At 41.8% G+C, this 22,436-nt stretch overlaps 1 protein-coding gene across 1 annotated transcript in view; it reads right to left on the bottom strand.

Moving 5' to 3' along the window:
* The window catches only part of CLIC5 (chloride intracellular channel 5), an 84,750-nt gene extending 63,667 nt beyond the window's left edge, over positions 1-21,083 (bottom strand). The window contains exon 1 of the mRNA XM_065835810.2: positions 20,481-21,083. Within this exon, the coding sequence (XP_065691882.2) occupies positions 20,481-20,969 (489 nt within the window). The 5' untranslated portion in view covers positions 20,970-21,083. The remainder of the gene's footprint in view (positions 1-20,480) is intronic.
* Positions 21,084-22,436: the final 1,353 nt, after the last annotated feature.

The following is a 22,436-nucleotide window of genomic DNA, read 5'->3' as shown; positions in this document are numbered from 1 at the left end:
GAGACATTCAAACCCACCCGGACACATTCCTGTGTGATCTGCTCTGGTGAACCTGCTTTAGCAGGTGGGTTGGACTGGATGATCTCCAGAGGCCACTCCAACCCCAGCAATTCTGTGATTTTGTAATTATCTCAGCTCCCACATTGAGATGTTGTAGTAATAAATTTGACGAATCCAGACGCCGGCATAAGCTCTTTGATCGAACGGGCGGGCCGGGCGAGAGTAAGGAGTCTAATTCAGTGTGAATTTACCATCCGTACTCTTCAATGAACTCTTAACAACACTGAATATCAATGTCCCCGAGACCACGTTTTTCCAAGCCTTATATACTCTATACCAAAAGGCCATGCGGCAAGTGCAGGCTACAATTGGTTACACTTACAGTCACTCATCGCCCCCCACTATGGTGATTGGCTGCAGGGCACTGTTCACAGACTGTTCATGCGCAGCGGCAACGCCCCTCCTGCAGCCTGGGTCGAGGGCAGAGCAGCTTCTGTTTACTTTCCTTTTGTCTCTGGTGTCTCAGGGAAATCCTTCCGTGTAGCACAGCCGCATCAAGCCCTGGCTTGTTCACAGCACACAGCCAGAGACTCTCCACATTGAGATAGTCACAGCTCACCATTCAGAAGGCAGTGGCACTTAAAAGGTACAAAATCATCTCCTAATGCTGTGTTCAGTAGAGGTTTCTAGAGGGCAGCAGTTTATTCCTTCATTTCTTTATTTTACTATCATTCCAAAACTGTCATTTCAATTAAAAACAAAAGATACTTCCAAACAGGACTGAGACTGCTCTGGAAAGTGGTATTGTAGGGGATATAATGGAGAGAATTACAGATTGTCCTGAACTGCGGGCTACATGATGAAAGGAGGAATGCAGATATTCTCAGGCCTTGCTTTTCAAAATAAATTCACCACACTGTTAGGTGTTATAAAGAAAAACACCACTAGGTAAGTGCGATGTACCCGTTGTTGTTGACTCACGGCTGTCATAGAACTAAAATTACATGATTTTACTTACAAGTCTGCAACAGACTAAGGAATGCATATCCCTTTCTTAATTTACAAGTGTTCTCAGTGCAAGCCCCTATTTAGATTATTTCTGTTCATTTCTTGGTATGCTTCTTGTCATAAATTGTATCTAAATTAATTAGGATTTGAGGTAAACTAGGATTGAATCCCCCCAAGCAAAAGACCAGCACACAACATGCTACTACAATCCCAATTTATGGACTGTTATTTACAAAAGGCGTTCCAAATGGCATGTACAACTCCTGCAGATCTCAGGCCAGGTTTCAATTCCCCCCAGTGAATAAGGCCCAAAGAATGCACAGTTGCTGCTGCTTTCATTGGATACACTTGTGTTTCACCCTGTTGTTTAGCAAACAATTTGGCTGAAAGCAGAAATTACTTTTTATACTCTGATGCACATTATTTCTAAAATAAGAAGCTTTTAGCAACCAAGTTCGAAATTACTCAGGCTAGTTCCCATGGGTTCAAATGTTGGCATCAGTGACATTTAGCTGTGCCAGGGGAAGCCATCAAGTACCTGCACAGCAGGTTACGTGCATGGATCTGCACAGCGGATTACAGGATCCTCTGCGGTGTACAAACTACTATTTGGCTTAAGAAAAGGGCCTCAGGCTTTGGGCTCCCTGATAAACCTGCGCTTGTTCAGTACAAAAATCACTAGGATTAACATCTTTACATCTCTCTTTATGGCAGCAGAGTTTAACCTTTCGCATATGTTATGGCCCAACTCATCAGCAGTGGTGCTGCCCACCTGGTCAACAAACACAGTTGCCTGACCTTGAGCCTCACACTCAACTCTTCCACTCTCCTTAGAAAATCACCCTCATCCATTTTTCATTTCACCTTTTGCTACTTCTGGGATCAAGTTTCCACAAAGTTTGCCAGTGAGCAGTGCCGCTTTCCTTAGTGCATAACCTCAAGCTATTATTAAGTGGATGGTGTGTTGCTTGGGTTGAAGGAAGAACGGAAAAAAACCCAAGAGTTCAATGTCTTGAAGCATCTGATGCCTACTTAGCAATATCTCTTTTCGGTTTTTCTTTGCTTGAGGACCTTTTTCACTGCAACAAAGATGAATCGCAGCAACATTAATTAAGCACAGATGTGACCAACCTGCACAGGTTTTTAGGTCTTCATATGTGACCAACCTGTGCAGGTTATTAGGTCTTCAGAGACCACGTCCTACATCCTTAAGTGAAAGACAGGGCTGGCAGTATTTAAAGAAGAGCTCAGCTTAAGCCTGAAAGTAAATCTTAGAGTGAAATTCAGATCTGAGCACAGGCTGAATAGCGATGGGGTCTTGCTTAAATCTGTCAGAACTGGGAATACTGTAGTTTAACTAGAAAGATGTAAGATTTTTTCTTCTTAAATGGAAGATTTTCCAAGAATTTTTCATCTTTTCCCAAAAATCACAAAATTTTCACAGAGCATGTAGCAGGTATCACTCTGGTGAGGAAGGTGTGGGCCCTTGGGCTGCAATACCTGAAAGCAACCTCACAGATCATCGAAATGCCAAAGCCCAGAGCTGTCTTTGCAGTCTCACTGCTCTGACCTGGCTGACAACTACAGTACAACTCTAGAAAATGGTCTAGGTTTTCAGTTAGAAAAGTGCAAATGAGATATAGAGCAATTTACTCATTATTACAAATTTCTACCCATTCCTATCCAAGCAACAAGTGAGAGTCGATGCCAGACAAATTCATAAATATATATATGTAAAAGTATCTCATGATGCTGAGAGAAATCTAAATCCCCCTGCAGAGGATGGCACTAATAACAAACACTCAGGTTATCACTTGGCTACACGTTAACACAGAAAATTGACTTTTGGCGAGGAAAGGCGAAGATTTCCAAAGGGTGAAGTTAGGTGTGCTGTGAGGATTGACTCCTCTCAGCTCTCTGTCCTGATTAGGTGGAAGCCACTGTGTGGGAGTTTCTCCAGCCACTGCTCATGCCGGATCTCCTGACCAGAAAAAGAAGACTATAGTCCACAGAGCGACCAAACCAACATCCTTTGCAATTATCTCATTTGCCACAAGAGATGTCTCAATTAAAAAATAAATTAAAATGTAATTGAATGTTCTTATGGAAGGGGGAATGGCTAAGCAGTTATAAGCAACCTTTTCAGGAAATTCAGTATAACAAATCAAAACTGGAGGCAAGTTAGCCAGGTCATCTGTCAATCTTGCAGGATATTAGAAACCTTGTAGTGTATTATTATAAACCAGAAAAAATAAATAAATACTATAGTTAAACTGAAAGGAAATACAGCCACACAAAATCCATAGTGAAATGTTTTATAAAATCAAAGATGAGGACTCAGAGCAACAGGATTTAATACATGAGGGAATAGATTAGTATTGATAGGGCTGATACTGCCACCTATTTTCAAGACTTCCTAATGCTTTCCCTGATGACACCCTGTTTTCAGTTCAGTGTCACTTTTGCCAGACTTTAAAAGGGGAGCTCTTCTACACAGGCCGCCTGCCTTCAGACTTCCAAAGATTTATCTTACAATGCAATCAACCGGTGAAGTCACTATTCCCAAAAAGTCTACAGTTTAAATCAGAAGACAGGCAGAGCTTGAAAAGGAACAGAAATGCAGGGAAATGACCTGATTTCCCCAGAACCAACAGCCAGGCTAAGAATAGACTCCTGAACTCCCCAAAGCCCGCTTAGTCAAACCATTGTCAAATAAAACCACATTTGTTTTTCCAAGTGTTCAGGACTCCATCAACCCAGAGTAGGCTCCCCATACAGGTGATTATGTGAGAATACAGACAAGCACAATATTTTGAATGTAAAAATACAGATATTCTGTAGGCACAGTTCCAAAGACTGGTCCACCTGTTAAGGAAAACCTGCTTGGAAAATCTGGCCTTATATATATATATTTATATTTATAGTAGAACCGTGAGTCACACAGTCCAGTGTGTGTCTTTGTTAAGTGAAATAAGCAGCAGAATGTTCTCTGGTCACATATTTGCAGGGACTCGGAGAACACGGTCTCCTCCCTGGCCGGCAGTCAAGGAGGCAATGCCAGGGCAGCCGTGCTGCTCACTGGCTTTTTATACCGCAGCTATTTTTAGCTGTTATCAGCCCCGATGCCCGGGGCCAATCATCGCCCGATGGCTGCAAGAAACTCTGCCTCAGTCCAAACTTCATTCTCTGCAATCTCACAGGGAGGAGCCAAACGACCGGGAGTTTGCTGCTCTAAAACTTCTGCTGTTCATCATACGGGCTCATTAACACTCAGCAAGACACCAGCACATCGAAGTACAGGAGCACGATGAAGTTACTGATTCAACAGATAAGCAGCCTGGCTACATTTGGTGAAAACACATAAGTTTAAAGTGACTCATAACACATGCTATCCTGCACTATGATACATATATAAAACATTCATGTGGTGTTTTTCAAAGGTGTTCTTTTTTATGTCACCTTGTAACTATGCACTGTGTAACTAAAAACTACTTATTGATGATGATGAGGGTGATTATTACGATTATCATTATTATTATCAAGTTGGACTCAATGATCCTGGTGGGTCCCTTCCAACTTGTGACATTCTATGATTCCATTTACAAATCCATGTGCTCACCAAAGAAAGGAAAGAAAGACTCTTCAAAACAGGTCACATGGAGTATAACAAATTTTTTATACTGGACCTTTGTCCAGTATATTTGTTTAGTATCTTTTCACAGAAATATGACCTTGTAGTAACTTTAGGCTTTGAGAAATTGATGGTGTGGTTAGACTGCTCAGACATAGATCTCCAGATGCCCTGGGGTCACCGGCCCAGGCTCCAGCAGCTGCTTTTCACAGCATTGGATCTTTCACATGTTACAGAATCTGAATAACTTCTCCAGCTGAGAAAGCTGCTCTTTCTCAGATAGTACCTGGTCAGGTTTATCTATCAGGTGATGAGAGTTCCCCATTCATTAGAAGAGAATCATAGAATCATTTTGGTTGGAAGGGACCCTCAGGACCATCGAGTCCAACCATAACCTAACTCTGGCACTAAACCATGTCCCCAGGAACCTCATCTACATGTCTTCTAAAGCCCTCCAGAGATGGTGACTCCACCACTTTCCTGGGAAACCTGTTCCAATGCTTCACAACCCTTTCTGTGAGTAAAATTTCCCCAATATCCAATCTGAACCTTCCCTGGAGCAACTTGAGGCCATTTCCTCTCAAGTCGCACCACTGATCTACTTAATGACTGACTTTCTAGAAATTCAGACTGGACGAATTCCTTAAGACAGTCTCTATAGGGTCCTGGGGGGTTACTTCAAATAGTTTGTCTCTGAAGTTTGTGAACTGCTCTTTCTAGTCAAAGTAAGAATTATTCCTCTATATTCAGCTTCTATTCATCCACAGATAAAAAAGAGAAAAGCAAGCAGCTGAGACCAATGTTCAAGAAGATTTCTGTCTGACAATCATTAAAACAGATTTAATAAACTTTACACAGATGAATCACCAAATCCAAACAATCTTCAAACTTCACGTACAGAGTATGCATCAAAGTATCTTGAATAATACCTGTCTGCATTAAATTAGTGCAATACTCATTGATTTCAGCACGGCTTACACTTCCAGCCTGAGCGTGCCCCTCTTTAGAAATGGCCCTGAAACTTCACCAAGGCCCACTGAGCAGAGACCATATTAACTGGGATCCACATTGAGTCACTTGATTAGAAACACTTGCCCTATAGCCCTTCGTCATATTCATCTGAACTGACAAGTTTAATATTCTGTAGTCCCCAAAATGACAAAAAAGACTGAAACATTAGATAGGGAAACTAAAATATAGCTATTAATTTCTTATGATTTCATACCTTACATCTAAAGTTATCCAAGATTTCTCTATATGATAACATTTTAAATTAGTTAAGCTCTCCATGTTCATAAAGTGAAGGATGGCATTTTAGCGTTGTCCATTGAACTTTCTTTACTTAAACACTGTAGAGGTTCATGAACTTTTAAAAAATAAATCCTCCTTTCTATTCTTCCTTTTCCCAAAGCATTGAAATATTTAGAAAGGTGTATTTAGTAGAAACATAATTTTATTAATTTAAAATTATTTAGAAAAATGTGATTAAAGTTCTTACATGCTAAAATATTAGGCATGTGGTTTATACTTCTTATGGATAGCAATATGCGATATGAGTGCAATCTTCATTTTTAATGGGGGATAGGGGGGAAGGAAGGAAGGAAGGAAGGAAGGAAGGAAGGAAGGAAGGAAGGAAGGAAGGAAGGAAGGAAGGAAGGAAGGAAGGAAGGAAGGAAGGAAGGAAGGAAGGAAGGAAGGAAGGAAGGAAGGAAGGAAGGAAGGAAGGAAGGAAGGAAGGAAGGAAGGAAGGAAGGAAGGAATTGGTGCCACCATAAAAATTTTGGTTTTTTTGACCATGGGGCAAACTCCATGGTACCTAGTCTCATGAAATCAGATGGGCTTCATCCCTCTGGGAAGAGCAAGAGGACTATAGCCCATAAGTTGGCAGCACTGATCAAGAGGGCTTTAAACTAGGTTTGAAGGGGGAAGGGATTGAAACTGGGCTCTCCAAAGATCAGCCTAAGGACAAAAAGCCTGAATTAAGAGTGAAATCAGCAGCCCACTTGAAGTGCATGTACACTAATGCACGCAGTATGGGCAACAAACAAGAGGAGCTGGAAGCCATCGTGCAGCAGGAAAGCTATGACATAGTTGCCATCACAGAAACGTGGTGGGATGACTCGTATGACTGGAGTGCTGCTATGGGTGGCTACAGGCTCTTCAGAAAAGACAGGCAGGGCAGGAGAGGTGGAGGGGTGGCTTTATATGTTAGAGAGTCTCTTGACTCTGTTAAACTTGAGGTCAGTAGTGACAAGGTTGAGTGCCTGTGGACCAGAATCAGGGGCAAGTCCGACAAGGCTGATGTCCTTGTGGGTGTCTGTTATAGACCACCCGACCAGGATGATGAAGGAGATGAATTATTCTACAAGCAGCTGGCAGATGTCTCAAAATCGACAGCCCTTGTTCTTGTGGGGGACTTTAACCTGCCAGATATCTGCTGGGAGCTCAATACTGCACAGAAGAGGCAGTCTAGGAATTTCCTAGAGTGTATAGAGGACAATTTCCTTCATCAGCTGGTAAATGAGCCTACCCGGGGTAAGGCCTTGCTAGACCTACTGTTTACAAACAAAGAAGGGCTGGTGGGAGATGTAGTGGTTGGCGACCGCCTGGGGCATAGCGACCACGAAATAATAGAATTTTCAATAGTTAGAGATGCAAGGAGAGCCACCAATAAAACCTCTACACTGGACTTCCGGAGGGCAGATTTTTGCCTATTCAGAAGTCTAGTTCAGAGCATACCCTGGGAAACAATGCTTAAAAACAAGGGGGCCCAGGAGGGTTGGACATACTTCAAGCGGGAGGTTTTGAGGGCACAGGATCAGGCTATACCAGTGCGCCGAAAGGCTAGCTGACAGGGAAGACAACCGGCTTGGCTAAACAGGGAGATTTTGAAGGAAATCAGAAATAAAAAGAGAGTTTACAGACTGTGGAAAAAAGGGCTGGCTACCTATGAAGAATTTAGGAAAATAGCTAGATCGTGCAGGAAAAAAATCAGGGAAACAAAAGTGCAGTTTGAAGTTAATTTGGCCAATTCTGTTAGGGATAATAAAAAGTCCTTCTTTAAATATGTTAATAACAAAAGGAGGGGCAAGGAAAACCTCCATTCTCTACTGGACTTTGAGGGAAATATAGTTAACAAAGATGAGGAGAAAGCTGAGGTACTTAATACCTACTTTGCCTCAATATTTACCAGTCAAACAGATGGCCCTCAGGATAACTGGCCTCTGGAGATGGTTGACAGGAATAGGAAGCCAAATAGTCCCCTTGTATTCCAAGAGGAAATAGTTGGTGGCTTACTGAGCCATCTGGATCCTCATAAGTCTATGGGACCAGACGGGATCCATCCTAGGGTGATGAGGGAGCTAGCAGAAGAGCTCGCCAAGCCGCTCTCCATCATCTTCCAACAGTCTTGGCTCACTGGGGAGGTCCCAAATGATTGGAAACTGGCAAATGTTACCCCAATCCACAAAAAGGGCTGCAAAGCTGACCCTGGCAACTACAGGCCTGTCAGCCTGACCTCGGTGCCTGGCAGGGTGATGGAGCAGATCATCCTGAATGCAATCACACAGCACCTCCAGGATGGACCAGGGATCAGACCCAGCCAGCATGGGTTTAGGAGGGGCAGGTCCTGTCTGACCACCCTGATTTCCTTTTATGATCAGGTGACCCACCTAGTGGATGAGGGGAAAGCTGTAGATGTGATCTATCTAGACTTCAGCAAAGCCTTTGACACTGTCTCCCATAATATACTCCTTCAAAAGCTGATAGCCCATGGCTTGGACAAGTGCACTCTCTGCTGGGTTAAGAACTGGCTGGAGGGCCGGGCCCAGAGAGTGCTGGTAAATGGGGCTGCATCTAGCTGGCGGCCAGTCACTAGTGGTGTCCCCCAGGGGTCAGTGTTGGGTCCAGTCCTGTTTAACATCTTTATTGATGATTTAGATGAGGGGATTGAGACCACCATCAGCAAATTTGCTGATGACACCAAGTTGGGGGGCAGTGTTGACCTGCTGGAAGGCAGGAGGGCTCTGCAAAGAGATCTGGATAGACTGGAAAAATGGGCTGATTCCAATGGGATGAAGTTCAACAAGGCCAAGTGCCGGGTCCTGCACTTTGGCCACAACAACCCCCTTCAGCGCTACAGGCTGGGCACAGAGTGGCTGGAGAGCAGCCAGACAGAAAGGGACCTGGGGGTACTGATTGACAGCAAGCTCAACATGAGCCAACAGTGTGCCCAGGTGGCCAAGAAGGCCAATGGTATCCTGGCCTGTATCAAAAATAGTGTGGTCAGCAGGACAAGGGAAGTGATCCTTCCCCTGTACTCTGCATTGGTGAGGCCACACCTGGAGTATTGTGTTCAGTTCTGGGCCCCTCAGTTCAGGAGGGATATTGAGGTGCTGGAGCGGGTCCAGAGAAGAGCAACAAGACTGGTGAAGGGACTTGAGCACATGACCTATGGTGAGAGGCTGAGGGAGCTGGGGTTGTTCAGCCTGGAGAGGAGGAGGCTTAGAGGTGACCTCATTGCTCTCTATAACTACCTGAAGGGAAGTTATAGTCAGGTGGGAACTGGTCTCTTCTCCCAGGCAGTTAGCAATAGGACAAGGGGACATGGGCTTAAACTCTGCCAGGGGAAGTTTAGGCTGGATATTAGGAAGAAGTTCTTTACGGAAAGAGTGATCAGGCATTGGAATGGCCTGCCTAGGGAGGTGGTGGACTCACCGTCCCTGGAGGTTTTTAAACTGAGATTGGACATGGCTCTTAGTGCCATGATCTGGTCAATGGGCTGAAGTTGGACCAAGGGTTGGACTTGATGATCTCTGAGGTCTTTTCCAACCTAGCCAATTCTGTGATTCTGTGAAGGAAGGAAGGAAGGAAGGAAGGAAGGAAGGAAGGAAGGAAGGAAGGAAGGAAGGAAGGAAGGAAGGAAGGAAGGAAGGAAGGAAGGAAGGAAGGAAGGAAGGAAGGAAGGAAGGAAGGAAGGAAGGAAGGAAGGAAGGAAGGAAGGAAGGAAGGAAGGAAGGAAGGAAGGAAGGAAGGAAGAAAAGGGGGGGAAAGGGGGAAAGAAAGGGGGAAAGAAAGGGGGAAAGAAAGGGGGAAGAAAGGGGAAATAAAGGGCAAAGAGGGAAGAAGGGGAAAGAAAGGGGAAATAAAGGGGAAATAAAGGGCAAAAGAGGGAAGAAAGGGGAAAGAAAAGGGGAAAAAGGGGGAGGCGGAAAAAGGGGGAAAAAAGGGGGGAAAAAGGGGAAAAAAGGGGAAAAAAGGGGAAAAAAGCGGGGGGGAAAGGGGGGAAAAGGGGGGAAAAAAGCAGAAGAAAGGGGGAAAGAGGAAAGAAAGGTGCAAAAAGGGGAAAAGGAGGAAAGCAAAAGGGGGGATGGGGGAAAGAAAAGGGGAAAAGGGGAGAAGGGGAAAGGGGAAGGGGATTTAAAAAAAAAAAAAAAAAAGACTCTTAGGTCAACAAGTGAAAAAATTCAGGATTCCTGACTTATTTTCTCCACTACTTATCTGGAAAGTTCCTTGCTAACAGAAATTAAAATTAGGAAGAATTTCTAATGACATTAAGAAAGAAAATAAATCTTTGTAAGTTTAAATTATTTGTCCTGGAATTCCTGTTTCATGAAGACTTGCCAGTATGATTTATACACCTCACTGAGCAGTCACATGCTATTTCTGGCTAACAGAGACCCTCTTGCAATAAGGGGCCATGAAAGTAACAGCGTCACAGGTAAGGATGCACGTGTTTATTGCAAGTATAAATGTGAGGTACGTATAAAACATTTCTGCTGGCCAGATTTTTAATAAAACACAAAATAAATGAAAAAACGGTATGAATGCACATGAGCAGAGGTCAGAAGAGGAACTAAATAGATATATATTCAGATGCAAAACTTCCACTCCTTCCATTTGCTTCTCTAGCAGTCCTCAGGCTACAGGGACACAGTGTTGAGTGTTGGGTGCTGATTTCCCAGAGCGGTAACACAGACAAGGGAACAACCCCATCTAAATGTCAATTAAGGATCCAGAGAGAAGCTGTTTGGAGCTGTTGAACTTGAGATTCAGAACTTTTAACATCAATGGGACAGTGGGAATTGTGCCTTGCTGGTGCTCTGCAGGCAGACCAGGGAGCCTTACAGTGATGTTATTATAGAAGAACATTATTGCTGAAAGGAAAACAGGTGTCAGGGTAAGTGAAAACCCGAGAAAGGCACCAAGAAATTAATGAAGCTTTTTCTGACTGACTCTAACGTGTTTATGTCAGGACATTTCACCTCAAATAGAGAAAAGTTTACTTAAACCATCATAGGTATCTTAAACCAGGAGGTTATTAAAAGAGGCTTTTTTTCTGCTTGTTTAGTCTGGCTATAAAAGTGAAGCAACCTGAGACAGGATGCAGCTGTGAAAAAAAGGGACCTTTGGGGAAAGAAGACATATACAGAAGAGGATTACTATGACAACTGGAAAAAATAGAGACAAAAAACGATTGGATGGTTTATCCCAAAAACCTCTGAGGATGTCTAAACCTAAACTGATTTTAAAAAAGCACTTAATGAAAGAATGAATGCTAATGGATCATGGTGGCGCAAGAACAAGGCTGTATTAGCCACAGATGAATAAACGTCATTTGGAAATTACAGGAAGGTGTCAAACCTCCAGAGCAGTGACATTCTGAAGCAGATTTCCAAATGGAATAATTATGGCCACTTAGTTTTTAGATTGACCTTGGTCAGTTTATGAATTATGTATTACATGGTGAGGCTGTCTGTGACAGAAAAGGACTCTATTTCAGGACCCAGAAGGTCACCTACACTCCTATGGATTTTTTTACAGATTAACTGGAACAACAACAAAAAAATCATCTTGGTGAGTGTGCAAAGATCTCTACCTCTCTGTGACTCATTTTTCTCTCAGAAGAGGTGTTCTCAAGTTTTACACCATTAACACTTGTACACTGCCTTGAGGTGACTGCATGGAGGCTGCGACAGAAAAATCAACTAACTTGCAAATCAAAATCCTGGTTTCAAACACTATTTTCCTGTATTGAAAGCAGACTTGTACACTAACTGATTCGCTTCTCATCCATTCCTAATTGTACCACTGTAACTTCATGGAGGTCACTGACACCTTACAACGTTATCAGAGATGTACCAACAGTAAAAAGTCAACCACAATTCTATCCTTAACTGATAAGAAAAAGAGCATCCAGAGGGCTAAATATAAAAACGACACCTGCAGGTAACAAATCAATGACTCATTTTAAAGTGATATGCCACCTCCTGTTCTTTTTCCCCACTTGCCATTAAGCAGTTTTAAGTATTTAAAAACTTGCCGCTGATACAGAAAAAATATTCAGGTGTTCCTTTTCAGCCACAGTTGTAGAGCAGTGGAAAGCTTCCTTCAATACGGGTCTTATGACCCAAAGAAACAAAGTGAATTTTCTTTTCGCAATTAAAATCTTAAGCGGTGTTTGAACTGGCACCTGGGAATGCAAATCTAGTAAATTCCATTGGCTTTTCTCTTCTACTATGGAGTCTAAACTAAAAAGTAACTGCAAAAGAAACATAGTTGAAAGAAATATATATGGAGTTTGCTGTTAAGAAAACGATATGAGTTGACTGAAGCTAAAGAAAGTGCTGGTTCTCTAATCTGAGAAAGATGCTAAAATGGATCAGATTATTTATTCCGATGAGGTTAGACTATGCAGTGAACAGCCAAACTGTCCAACATTGCAATGTTTGTTCACTATTTCACTTCAACTGTTGCTGAGTGTGGACATTGAAAGAAAAAGGCAAATGAAAGAGCCTGGAAGAGGAAAAAAAAATAATCACAAGAAAACAACCAACCAACAGAAGAACAAAAAATCCCACAACAGTCTGGAGTTTGTTTCTAGATTATATTATCAGAATTAGCTTCTAGTCTAATCTAGTAGCCCAGGCTTAGCATTTAAACTGTCACTGGTGGCGTTCAGTTTGTTTAACTTCAGGTGACCATGCCCTTGTTTGCAGTGAAAGTTTATGGCTTGATTCAGGTGCCTAAGCCTTGATATCCAGCAGCATTTGAGAGGCCCTGGGGTAGCTGAGGAAATGAGTAAACATATATGGGAAAGGATCTACGGGAGACCCGTGGCCTTCTGCAGAGGCAGCTGGGGGGAAACCTGAGGGCACCTAAGATGGCACCAGGTGCCTGTGGTTGGAAAACTGAATTTGGCTCCTACTCGATACAACCAATGGAGCCTGGACAACAACCAATCTCACCCTACAGCCGGTGCCTACATGGTCATGGGAATTAACATCCCTTTGCGCTATTTCGGAGAGCTGTTTGTTGCAAAAGGAGCCTAGACACCCTGCAGAGATGGAGTTAATAGCTTACAGATACACCTTGCATCAGATGAGCCAAATCCAACCCTTGATATCTAAAGAAAACAGAGCAGAAAAGCAGCTTTCCTCTCACAAAATCCAAAATAATTTATATATAGCATTACCAGTTGCTTTGAAGACACACTCTATTACTTTATGTTTGTAAAACATCAGTCTCAATAGAGCTGCTCTTTAAGTACTTCTGCAATAAACAATTAAAACCAATACAAATCCCTCTAAAATGGACAGAAACCATTTAGTAGCTGACAGTACTGCTACATAGATAAGTTGTCAGGGACAGTAAAAAAGTCATCAATCCACAAATCCACACATTTTCTTTTCCTAAAATGTAATAAACGGAACTGAGATGTTTCAAAATAAAAGAACAAACCAGGCTGGGACAGCAGTCCTCTTTTCAGAACATCGAAAAGAAAATTATAAGAAAAAGAAATGAGTAAATAAACCCCATTTTAATTGTCTCCCGGTATGACCTACATGTTTACATTCTACTTGCTATTGGTGCAATCACGGTGCTGTAACGATTTCCTAGACAATACGGGTCTGTGTGTTGAAGCTGTTGCTACGCCACTGCGCTATACCCAGGCACAGGCGCTGCCGGAGCCAAGAGCTGAAGGTGGCACAGGAGCTGAAAATTGATGCAGTGACCTTCATAGAACCACAGAATATCAGGGATTGGAAGGGACCTCAAAAGCTCATCCAGTCCAATCCCCCTGCTGGAGCAGGAACACCCAGATGAGGTTACACAGGAAGGTGTCCAGGCGGGTTTGAATGTCTGCAGAGTAGGAGACTCCACAACCACCCTGGGCAGCCTGGGCCAGTGTCTGTCACCCTCACTGAGAAGAAGTTTCTTCTCAAATTTAAATGGAACCTCCTGTGTTCCAGTTTATACCCATTGCCCCTTGTCTTATCATTGTTTGTCACCGAGAAGAGCCTGGCTCCATCCTCGTGACACTCACCCTTTACATATTTATAAACATTAATGAAGTCTCAACCTTCAGACCTTTCTGGAGGCAGACAAGGTACAGGATCAACAAGAGGTCAGGAGCAAGATCTTTTACCCTTTGTATCCAAAAGATTAAGCAAACTGCTACGCCCTGCCACTAGAGCACACGTTCTGTTCATGACCGACAGCCCAGGAACTGGATGTTATCTCTGACACAACTGCCATTCACTAATCTGCTCACACAAGCACACAGAGTCATTCAGATAAGCATAAATCAAGATATGAGGAGACCAACAACAGTTTTCCTCCCCAGAAATAAGGGTTACATAGCTATGAGGATTATATGCTAAGGTTTAAGAGATTATCGGTCTCCTATCCATGACAGGGTGTAGGAAGTAGCCATAAAGCCGTGTTGTGTCTGCAGAGTATGGTGTGGAGATATCACAACTGTATCTCTGTTTTCTGAGTTAGTTGAGCTAAAGCATTGGTGACAGTATGTTCCACATCAGATTTATATCAGAGCAACTCTCTGTCTTCAAGACCAAACCATTTTCAGTGACGGGTGATCGGAGTCTGATCACATCACCAAGACAAATCTAATGCTCTCAAAGCCAAATGTCAGGCGCAAACTATGCAAAAGCTGGTGGCAAACAGGCCAGTAATAAACAGTTGAGAACTTTACAGAAGTATCTATTGGGAAAATAACAGGGCCAGAAGATGAACTTTGTAATCCTGAACAAAATGTCAAAGGATACACAAATATGCTAAAATACAGCAGATAAGGTTTCACGAGTAGAGATTTGGACAGCTGATGAATTAAGGGGGCATTTGCTGCAGTAATTTTTATTGGCACTTCCAAATACACTACCTGGACCTGAAAACTGGGGCTTAAGAAATATATCAATTAAATATAGAGAGCCTGGAAAAGGTAAAACAAACAAACAAAACAAACAAAAAAACCCCACACACATACACACACCCTCCCTAAAAACCAAACAAACAAATAAAAAACCCTAAAACAAACCAACCAACCAACCAACCAACCAACCAACCAACCAACCAACCAACCACAACACATCAAAGCATTCAAAGTTTAGAAATGACGACTCAAGCTTAAAGGCAGGTTGAAGGAAACAGCATAATTCAGAGGAACAGAATTTTGATAAAGGAAAATATATATCTCAGGACAAAGATTAAGCACTGTCACGGTGTAATTAGTGTATGTGCTGAATCTGCACCACTGAACGTTCTCAAATAAGTGTCTGTCAGGGATGGTCTAGATAAGACTGGGAGCAGGAGGACACATCTTATCACTTGATACTCCAGACTTGCATTTCTATACCTAATTGCACTTGTAAGCTATCTTAAGCAAGACTATTTGCAGTGAAAAACATCAATTCATTAAAATGCTCAAAAAAGGTAACACTTCAGGATATTGGCTCCCCATTAATCATTTATTGCCATACACATGTTAGCTCGTGTTGCTTCTTGGTCTGTAAATCTGCCATAACTGGAGAAGCCTGAAAATAATTCTGGAATCTTTTCCTTGCTCAGGTTGCTCTGTTAACACTATCTAAAAGGTGGATTATCAATCATTTAACCTTTTCCTAAGCTTATTCATAAGACCAAAATAATATTTGCTTACTTCCATTAATTATTAAAAATATTTTTAAAAGCTAAAATGTCATACAAGACAAATTACTATAATTTTATGTACATACAGAGTGTTATATCTGCCATCTGGCTCCAGTCAGAACACTTTTTATTACCTGCAAACTTTGGTAGAGAAGATGTGGTTTAACACCAGCCTTGTGCTGTATTGGAGTCAATTAAAAGACTACCTGGCTTGCATTGCTAAATGATATTTAGACAACCAATTAGGCTTGCAAATATCTAGCACCTCAGAGTAGCAAGCACAGTTCTTTTATTCTGTAGGCTATTGAGTGTAGTAGGAAATAACTGCTCGAAAATTTGAGAAATTGATAATCTCATTAATGTCAAAATCCACCCTTTTATTTGAACCCTCCCACAGGACTTCCTACTGAAAGCTACAGATGTGCAATCTCTACTGGGTATTCTTATTTTTAATCTGCTTCTACAAAATGTTCAGTTCTTCTCAGTGAAGCACAAGCATAAGCACTAAAAACTGGGCATCCACACAGTCGCATTATGATTTGGTTCTGCTCTTTTCGAATAATACGTGCTAAAAAATAAGTATGTCTGGTAACTTCATATTTTAGACAATTAATACACATTTTTAAACAAAACTTTCTCAACAGATACCAATATACTCTCCAAATCAACAGAAAAGCCAACTTGATGAGAAGGAGTATGACTTTTTGCAGTGATTTAATTGATCAATCCCACTGTTCCTGTTAAGACCATTGTCTGTCACTCATAAGAGCTCAGCTGAACTTCTTATGTCAGTAGGGAGTAAGCAGTGGGTTGTGCCATCAAGTTAGAGCCCTCACACCTTCCCGACTTGGAAACACAGGAGTGGGAAGCATCTTGCAGGAAAAAACAGAAATGTCCTTTCTTTCCCAGCTACTAAGTTAAAGGAATTTTACTAAAAGATGTAATAATCCAAATGGAAACAGCTAAATGATTAAGTTATGAGGTATAGAGAAGTTAAAACCAGTATGTTTCTTAAAACAGCATTGTTAAATATGAACACTTATATCCAGTGAAAGGACAGGAGGCAATGGGCACACGTTGAGATACATTAAATTGAATTTAAACATAGGAAATTTTACCATGAGGGTAGGACACTAGAATGGTTGCACAGAGAAGTCGTGGATTCTTCGTCTTTGGAAATATTCAAAACCTGATTAGACACAGCCCTGAGCAACCTGCTCTAAGTGATCTTAAGCTCTAAGTCAAGCTTCAGGAAAACCAAAAGTTAAAATTTTCGAAGAAACTCAACCTTCAGAACAAACACGCTGCTGAACAGGGAAACAGAGCGGACAAGTGAAAAGGTTGGACCTCTGAGCCACAGGTGCAATGAGGTCAAGCTGTCCTGTGCACTCGGGAACACAGCCCGGGTGTCAGTCACATTTCTGTTCAAATTTCAAAGGCTTTTGTTTGAAGAAATTACAATGCTATGGAAAGGGCATTGAGGTGGCTGCAACAAGTCTGGACACGCTGGATTCACACAAGTGCCTCCCTGTTGGTACGTGCTATATTCTGCTATTAAGGGTACAGGGAATTCCTTGAGGAAAGCCAATGTTTTTTACCTTATGGCACATCCTGAAATAGTCCACTGACCATGACATAGTTACAAAGTGCTAATAATCAGTGAAAGATGAGTTATCCTGGGATGTATTAGAAGGGGGATGGTCAGTAGGTCGAGAGAAGTTCTCCTTCCCCTCTACTCTGCCCTGGTGAGACCACACCTGGAATATTGTGTCCAGTTCTGGGCCCCTCAGTTCCAGAAGGACAGGGAACTGCTGGAGAGAGTCCAGCGTGGGGCAACAAAGATGATGAAGGGAGTGGAGCATCTCCCTTATGAGGAAAGGCTGAGGGAGCTGGGGCTCTTTAGTTTGGAGGAGTCTGAGGGGTGACCTCGTTAATGTTTATAAATATGTAAAGGGTGAGTGTCACGAGGATGGAGCCAGGCTCTTCTCGGTGACAACCAATGATAGGACAAGGGGTAATGGGTACAAACTGGAACACAGGAGGTTCCACTTAAATTTGAGAAGAAACTTCTTCTCAGTGAGGGTGACAGACACTGGACCAGGCTGCCCAGGGGAGTTGTGGAGTCTCCTACTCTGCAGACATTCAAACCCGCCTGGACACCTTCCTGTGGAACCTCATCTGGGTGTTCCTGCTCCGGCAGGGGGATTGCACTGGATGAGCTTTCGAGGTCCCTTCCAATCCCTGACATTCTGGGATTCTGTGTAATGTGATTTAAACATCTTCCTGGCATCTAATAACACAGAACAGGCTACAGAAAAGCTTATTCAATCTGACTGAAACTATGGTCCCAGGGCAAGAGCACTTAAAATATTCTGATGATGCTAAATTTCCATTCTAGGCAATGCATTGCAGCCAAGGCACCTAGACTGTAAGTTAGATACAATTTAATCCTCCCAATTTCTCTGTTTTTCAGTCACCAGCAACCTCTGTCTGAGCAACCTGATCTGGGTGAAGATGTCCCTGCTCATTGCAGGGGTTGGACTCGATGAGCTTTGAAGGTCCCTTCCAACCCAAACTATTTTATGACTCTCAAGGAACAAAATGCTGTCGGAGGAGTTCAGTTCAGTCACCCACACAGAAGTATTCAGTGCCCTGCCCACAAGACCTCCAGCTCCTGCTGGAGGAGGATCACAACATGGATCACCTTGAAGCCCCACGCCTCATCTTCCAGCCAAGTACGGATATCTTGTGGCTCAAGGACACCTCAAAAGCACAAAGCACTTAGGTTTAGGCAAGAGAATGAAGTCCAAAGTTTGTGTTTCTCTCTAGACTAGCTGACACAACAAAAGCAAGGGAAAGGACTTCCTCAGTCCTTCTCCCTGATGGTTCTTTGCACAGTGCCCCTCTTCTCACTTTTCAGAAATTCAAATGAATCCCATCATCTCTGCTTCAGTGGCAGCATCTGCACGCATTTTATTTTTTCACGCATAGAGAGGACATAATTATTTTGAAACAAGAGGAAGGTGAAAGAATAAGACACACAGAGATTATTTTAAAGACTAAACATTCATGTTGCTAACAAACAAAATATACTCAATTGCCACAACTATTACAGCACGTGTGCAGAACTACAAGCAGAGATCGGACTAGAACCAACACCACAGATCCTACTTTGCCCATGTAATTAATATATATTTTAGCAAGGACCATGATCCAGTCACAGAAATAGGACAGTTGCCACTTCAGTCACACAGTGTATGTACTGTGAAGATAACGAGGGCCAAGTGGCTTCACACATGGCTCTCATGGCTCACATCTACAGAAATTGGTACCAAACCTCCCAGAATGATTCAGGACCCAGCAATTATTAACAGTAGATGCTCTCTCTCCTGAAGATTACACACCTTCTTAGAAGAGTAGCTGCCCTCATATTGAAATTCAAGAGAAATGGTTGAAGTTCAATGGTTTGCCTTATGCAGAATAAGACTAAGCAACCTGATAAACATTTCTGATTTGTTTGATTTATCAATAATTTAAATGATCTATCTTTATCTAAAAATTACAAAAGCAATCACAAAGGATTATCACATAGAGAAGGGAGACATGAAGGGGGAATAACATCAACTTTTCATCTGCAGGAAGACATGACACAACGGGAAAATATTTAAATCAGAACTTTCTTAATCAATTAAAAGGAACCTGAGGATTCTCTTGACACCTCATGAAGACATCGCCTTTATCCTACGAGTAAATGTAGGATAACTGTTTAACTAACTCAGTTTTCCAAGAAATCCAAGATTTACAACAGAAACCAAATGACATATTATGAGAGTCCACCAAGCCATTTGATCTACCTTAGTTCGTGTTATAAGATAATCAGCACCTCACAGCAATGCAAAGGTTATAGTGTGCTCTTGCTCAAATAAACCAAATTAAGCAAAAACAGACATTGCTGGAAACACTTCTCCCTATGCGTGGTAACAAAATCTCTTACCCTGCTTTCAAAACACCTGTGGAAATGTGGAACAGCTTCTGACAATCTCATTTACTTTGAAAAGCAACAAACTTTACAAGACTCCTGTTGAAATAAGAGTTATACTCATGGTGTGTGGTCCTACTTCAGGGAAACATGAACTTGAAAATTTCTCTCCTATGTAGTTAAAAAGGAGAAACTGTCAGGTCTTTGTTAAAGCCTCATAAATATTGAGAATGGTTGAATACAAGAGCTTTTATAAAGGGAACTATAGTGTTTATTTAAGAACACAGGTGTTTACAGTTTAGAAACCTAAGTCCTACTTTCAAGGTTAGAGAAAGTGTGAAAGTCCCTTCAGGAATTTAAATCTAACTTGAAATTAATGAAAAATACATGTTAAAATTGTCACAGAAATACATTAATCACAGAAATACAGTGCTATAAATATTGAAAGAAAGACCTCTTTTAGAGATGAGCATTTGTGGAAATTTTATTGCCATTGCTTAAACTATACATTTCATTTTGTTCGGAGCATTTATAGCTATCACTTTTGAGCTATTGGCTACTAGATAGTGAAAGAGGGACAGCTGAAATAGATTAACAAAACCAGTTCAAGTAGTAATAGTGTATCTGAACCAGCAGGGAGATTTCACAGAATAAACAAATTGCAGCAACTATCAGACATACTCATAGTTCCACTTGAAATGAAGAAATCCCACACATCATTAATGAAACAAAGACATCTCCTTCTCTTTCAGTGCCTTAAGATGCAAAAGGTAAGTGAAAAGCTTGGCCCCTGGAGCACACAGGCAGCAGAGCTGCAGACTCACAGTGTGTAGCTGTATTTTACTGATTTGGAGGATACATAGATAGATTTGGGGTTTAAAACTAGTGTATTCTTAGGAGCACCCAAGCTCTTACCTTTACAAACATGAAAATCTCATACTCCTCCTGAAAGTTGTCGGTTTCTCCAAAGTTATTGTTGAGGGGGAACTTGAGGGAAATTGAGGAGTTGGAAGAATTGCTCTGGCTCCGACGCAACTGGAAACCTGGAGGAAAATGCACGTTGCTCTCAAACATCATGCCCTCTACATGTTTATCTTCCAGAGTTGGGCTCAGCAGATCCATCTTCTGGTATGGGTGGTCTTCTACAGCACCATGGTGAGATGAAGAACCATCCTCCCTATCAGCCCCATGCTGAGAGACCACAGAATTACTATAGCTATCTTCTGAGCTCTCTTGACTGATATCCATGCTCTCTGGGACAACAGTGATGGAAGGAGATCCTGGATCTTCATGGACACGATCATAAATAACAACCCGTTGTTTGTCTTCCTTGGAGTCTGGAAACTCATAGATAACGGTGTTGTTAACATTTTGATAAACATTGAAAAAGACCTGATCTTCCATGACTACTGGCTGGTGAGTTTTGCCTGCCTTCTGGTACCTTAAAAACTACAACTGAAGAGAGATGTTGACAGACAACCGCTCTCCAGGAGGAAGCAGAGGCTGTGATATGCTTTCCGAATGCTCTGCTCCCCATGGCAGGGCTCCAACAATCATTTACCGAGAGCTTTAAATCATCAACTACACTTCCACTGAAATAAAAGATAGGGCTGTCTCACTTTTAACCCCTTTGTCGATCTGATTGCTGGTAACTGTATCTTAGGAGCTACAATCACTTTTTGTTCTTCCAGATATAGCCTGGCCAAGCACAGAGAAAAACAGCTGAAGCACCTACTGGTATTAGAAAGAGATGGTAAAATTTATGCATTCTTTCACAGGAAATCAAATATCGTTTTACTGGAAATCTTACATACATTTTGTGTAAAGAGGTAGAAAAGGCAGACTTCACCCATTTACTCATATTTCCAACACACAAAAGCCTAGCTTCAAGGAAAAGCAAGGCAAAACTGCTTCAAGAATACAAGCAACCTGCAGCATTTCAGTGCTTACTTACAACATCATCAAGAAATGATGACAATTTATAAAATACTACAGGTAAACAAAATTATAACGTGGTATATCCACGTGAAAAAAAGGCATCAGACTTTAACCCTTTCCAGTTTTGCCACTGGTTCACTTTAGCACCTTGAACCAGCCACTTCACATTTAGTGACTTAATCCTCTCATCTATAAACTAGGACCAAAACTGTAAAAAGACTTGTGAGCTGCTCTGGAATCCAGGAAAAGAAAGCACTGAATAAGCATTAACTATTGCTACATATACTTAACATATCAGTTACTTATAATCACATTTAGGTTATATGTCTCCATGTCCTAAGGCATAGACCCAAGTTGCCAAAGGTGGGTTAATGCCACCTGACTTTAGCAATCTAGTTTGTCAACTTGTCTATATATTCCGTTTTCTCTAAAGAAAGGAGAGACACACAAAACTCCTCAGAATCAAAACTGGATCAATACTTCCAGCTTTAGCATAAAACGAACTGTCCTCTGAGAGACAGATACACATTCCAGAGCATCTGAAATCAGTGGAGCTGCAACTCATTACAGATCCAAACCTGAATTTGATAACTCAGAGTTATGAGGACTTCAGACCTCATTGACTAAAGCCTTTTTATCTATATGTTTACTGCAGCTGGATTACGTCAATTCTTACCAGAATTCATACAACCTAATCATATTTAACCTTTTGGGTTTGAGCCAAAAGGAAAAATAAAGAGGTTTTCCTCCTGACGCACCATTGTAAGAAGTAACCACCACAGCCAGGTGGGATTTCCAAAAGAAACATAGAAGAAAGGTTAGACAAAAAGACTGTGATTCCAAATGAGATTGTAATTCCAAAAGAGACTGTAATTCTCCAAACAGAACAACGAGGGAACACATGCCATTTCACCTGGTAGAGCAGCAAGTGCC

Source organism: Patagioenas fasciata, chromosome 3 (assembly GCF_037038585.1).
Source record: "Patagioenas fasciata isolate bPatFas1 chromosome 3, bPatFas1.hap1, whole genome shotgun sequence".
NCBI lineage: Eukaryota > Metazoa > Chordata > Aves > Columbiformes > Columbidae > Patagioenas > Patagioenas fasciata.
Note: the sequence above shows the minus strand (reverse complement) of the source record. Positions and strands in the feature narration are given on the sequence as shown.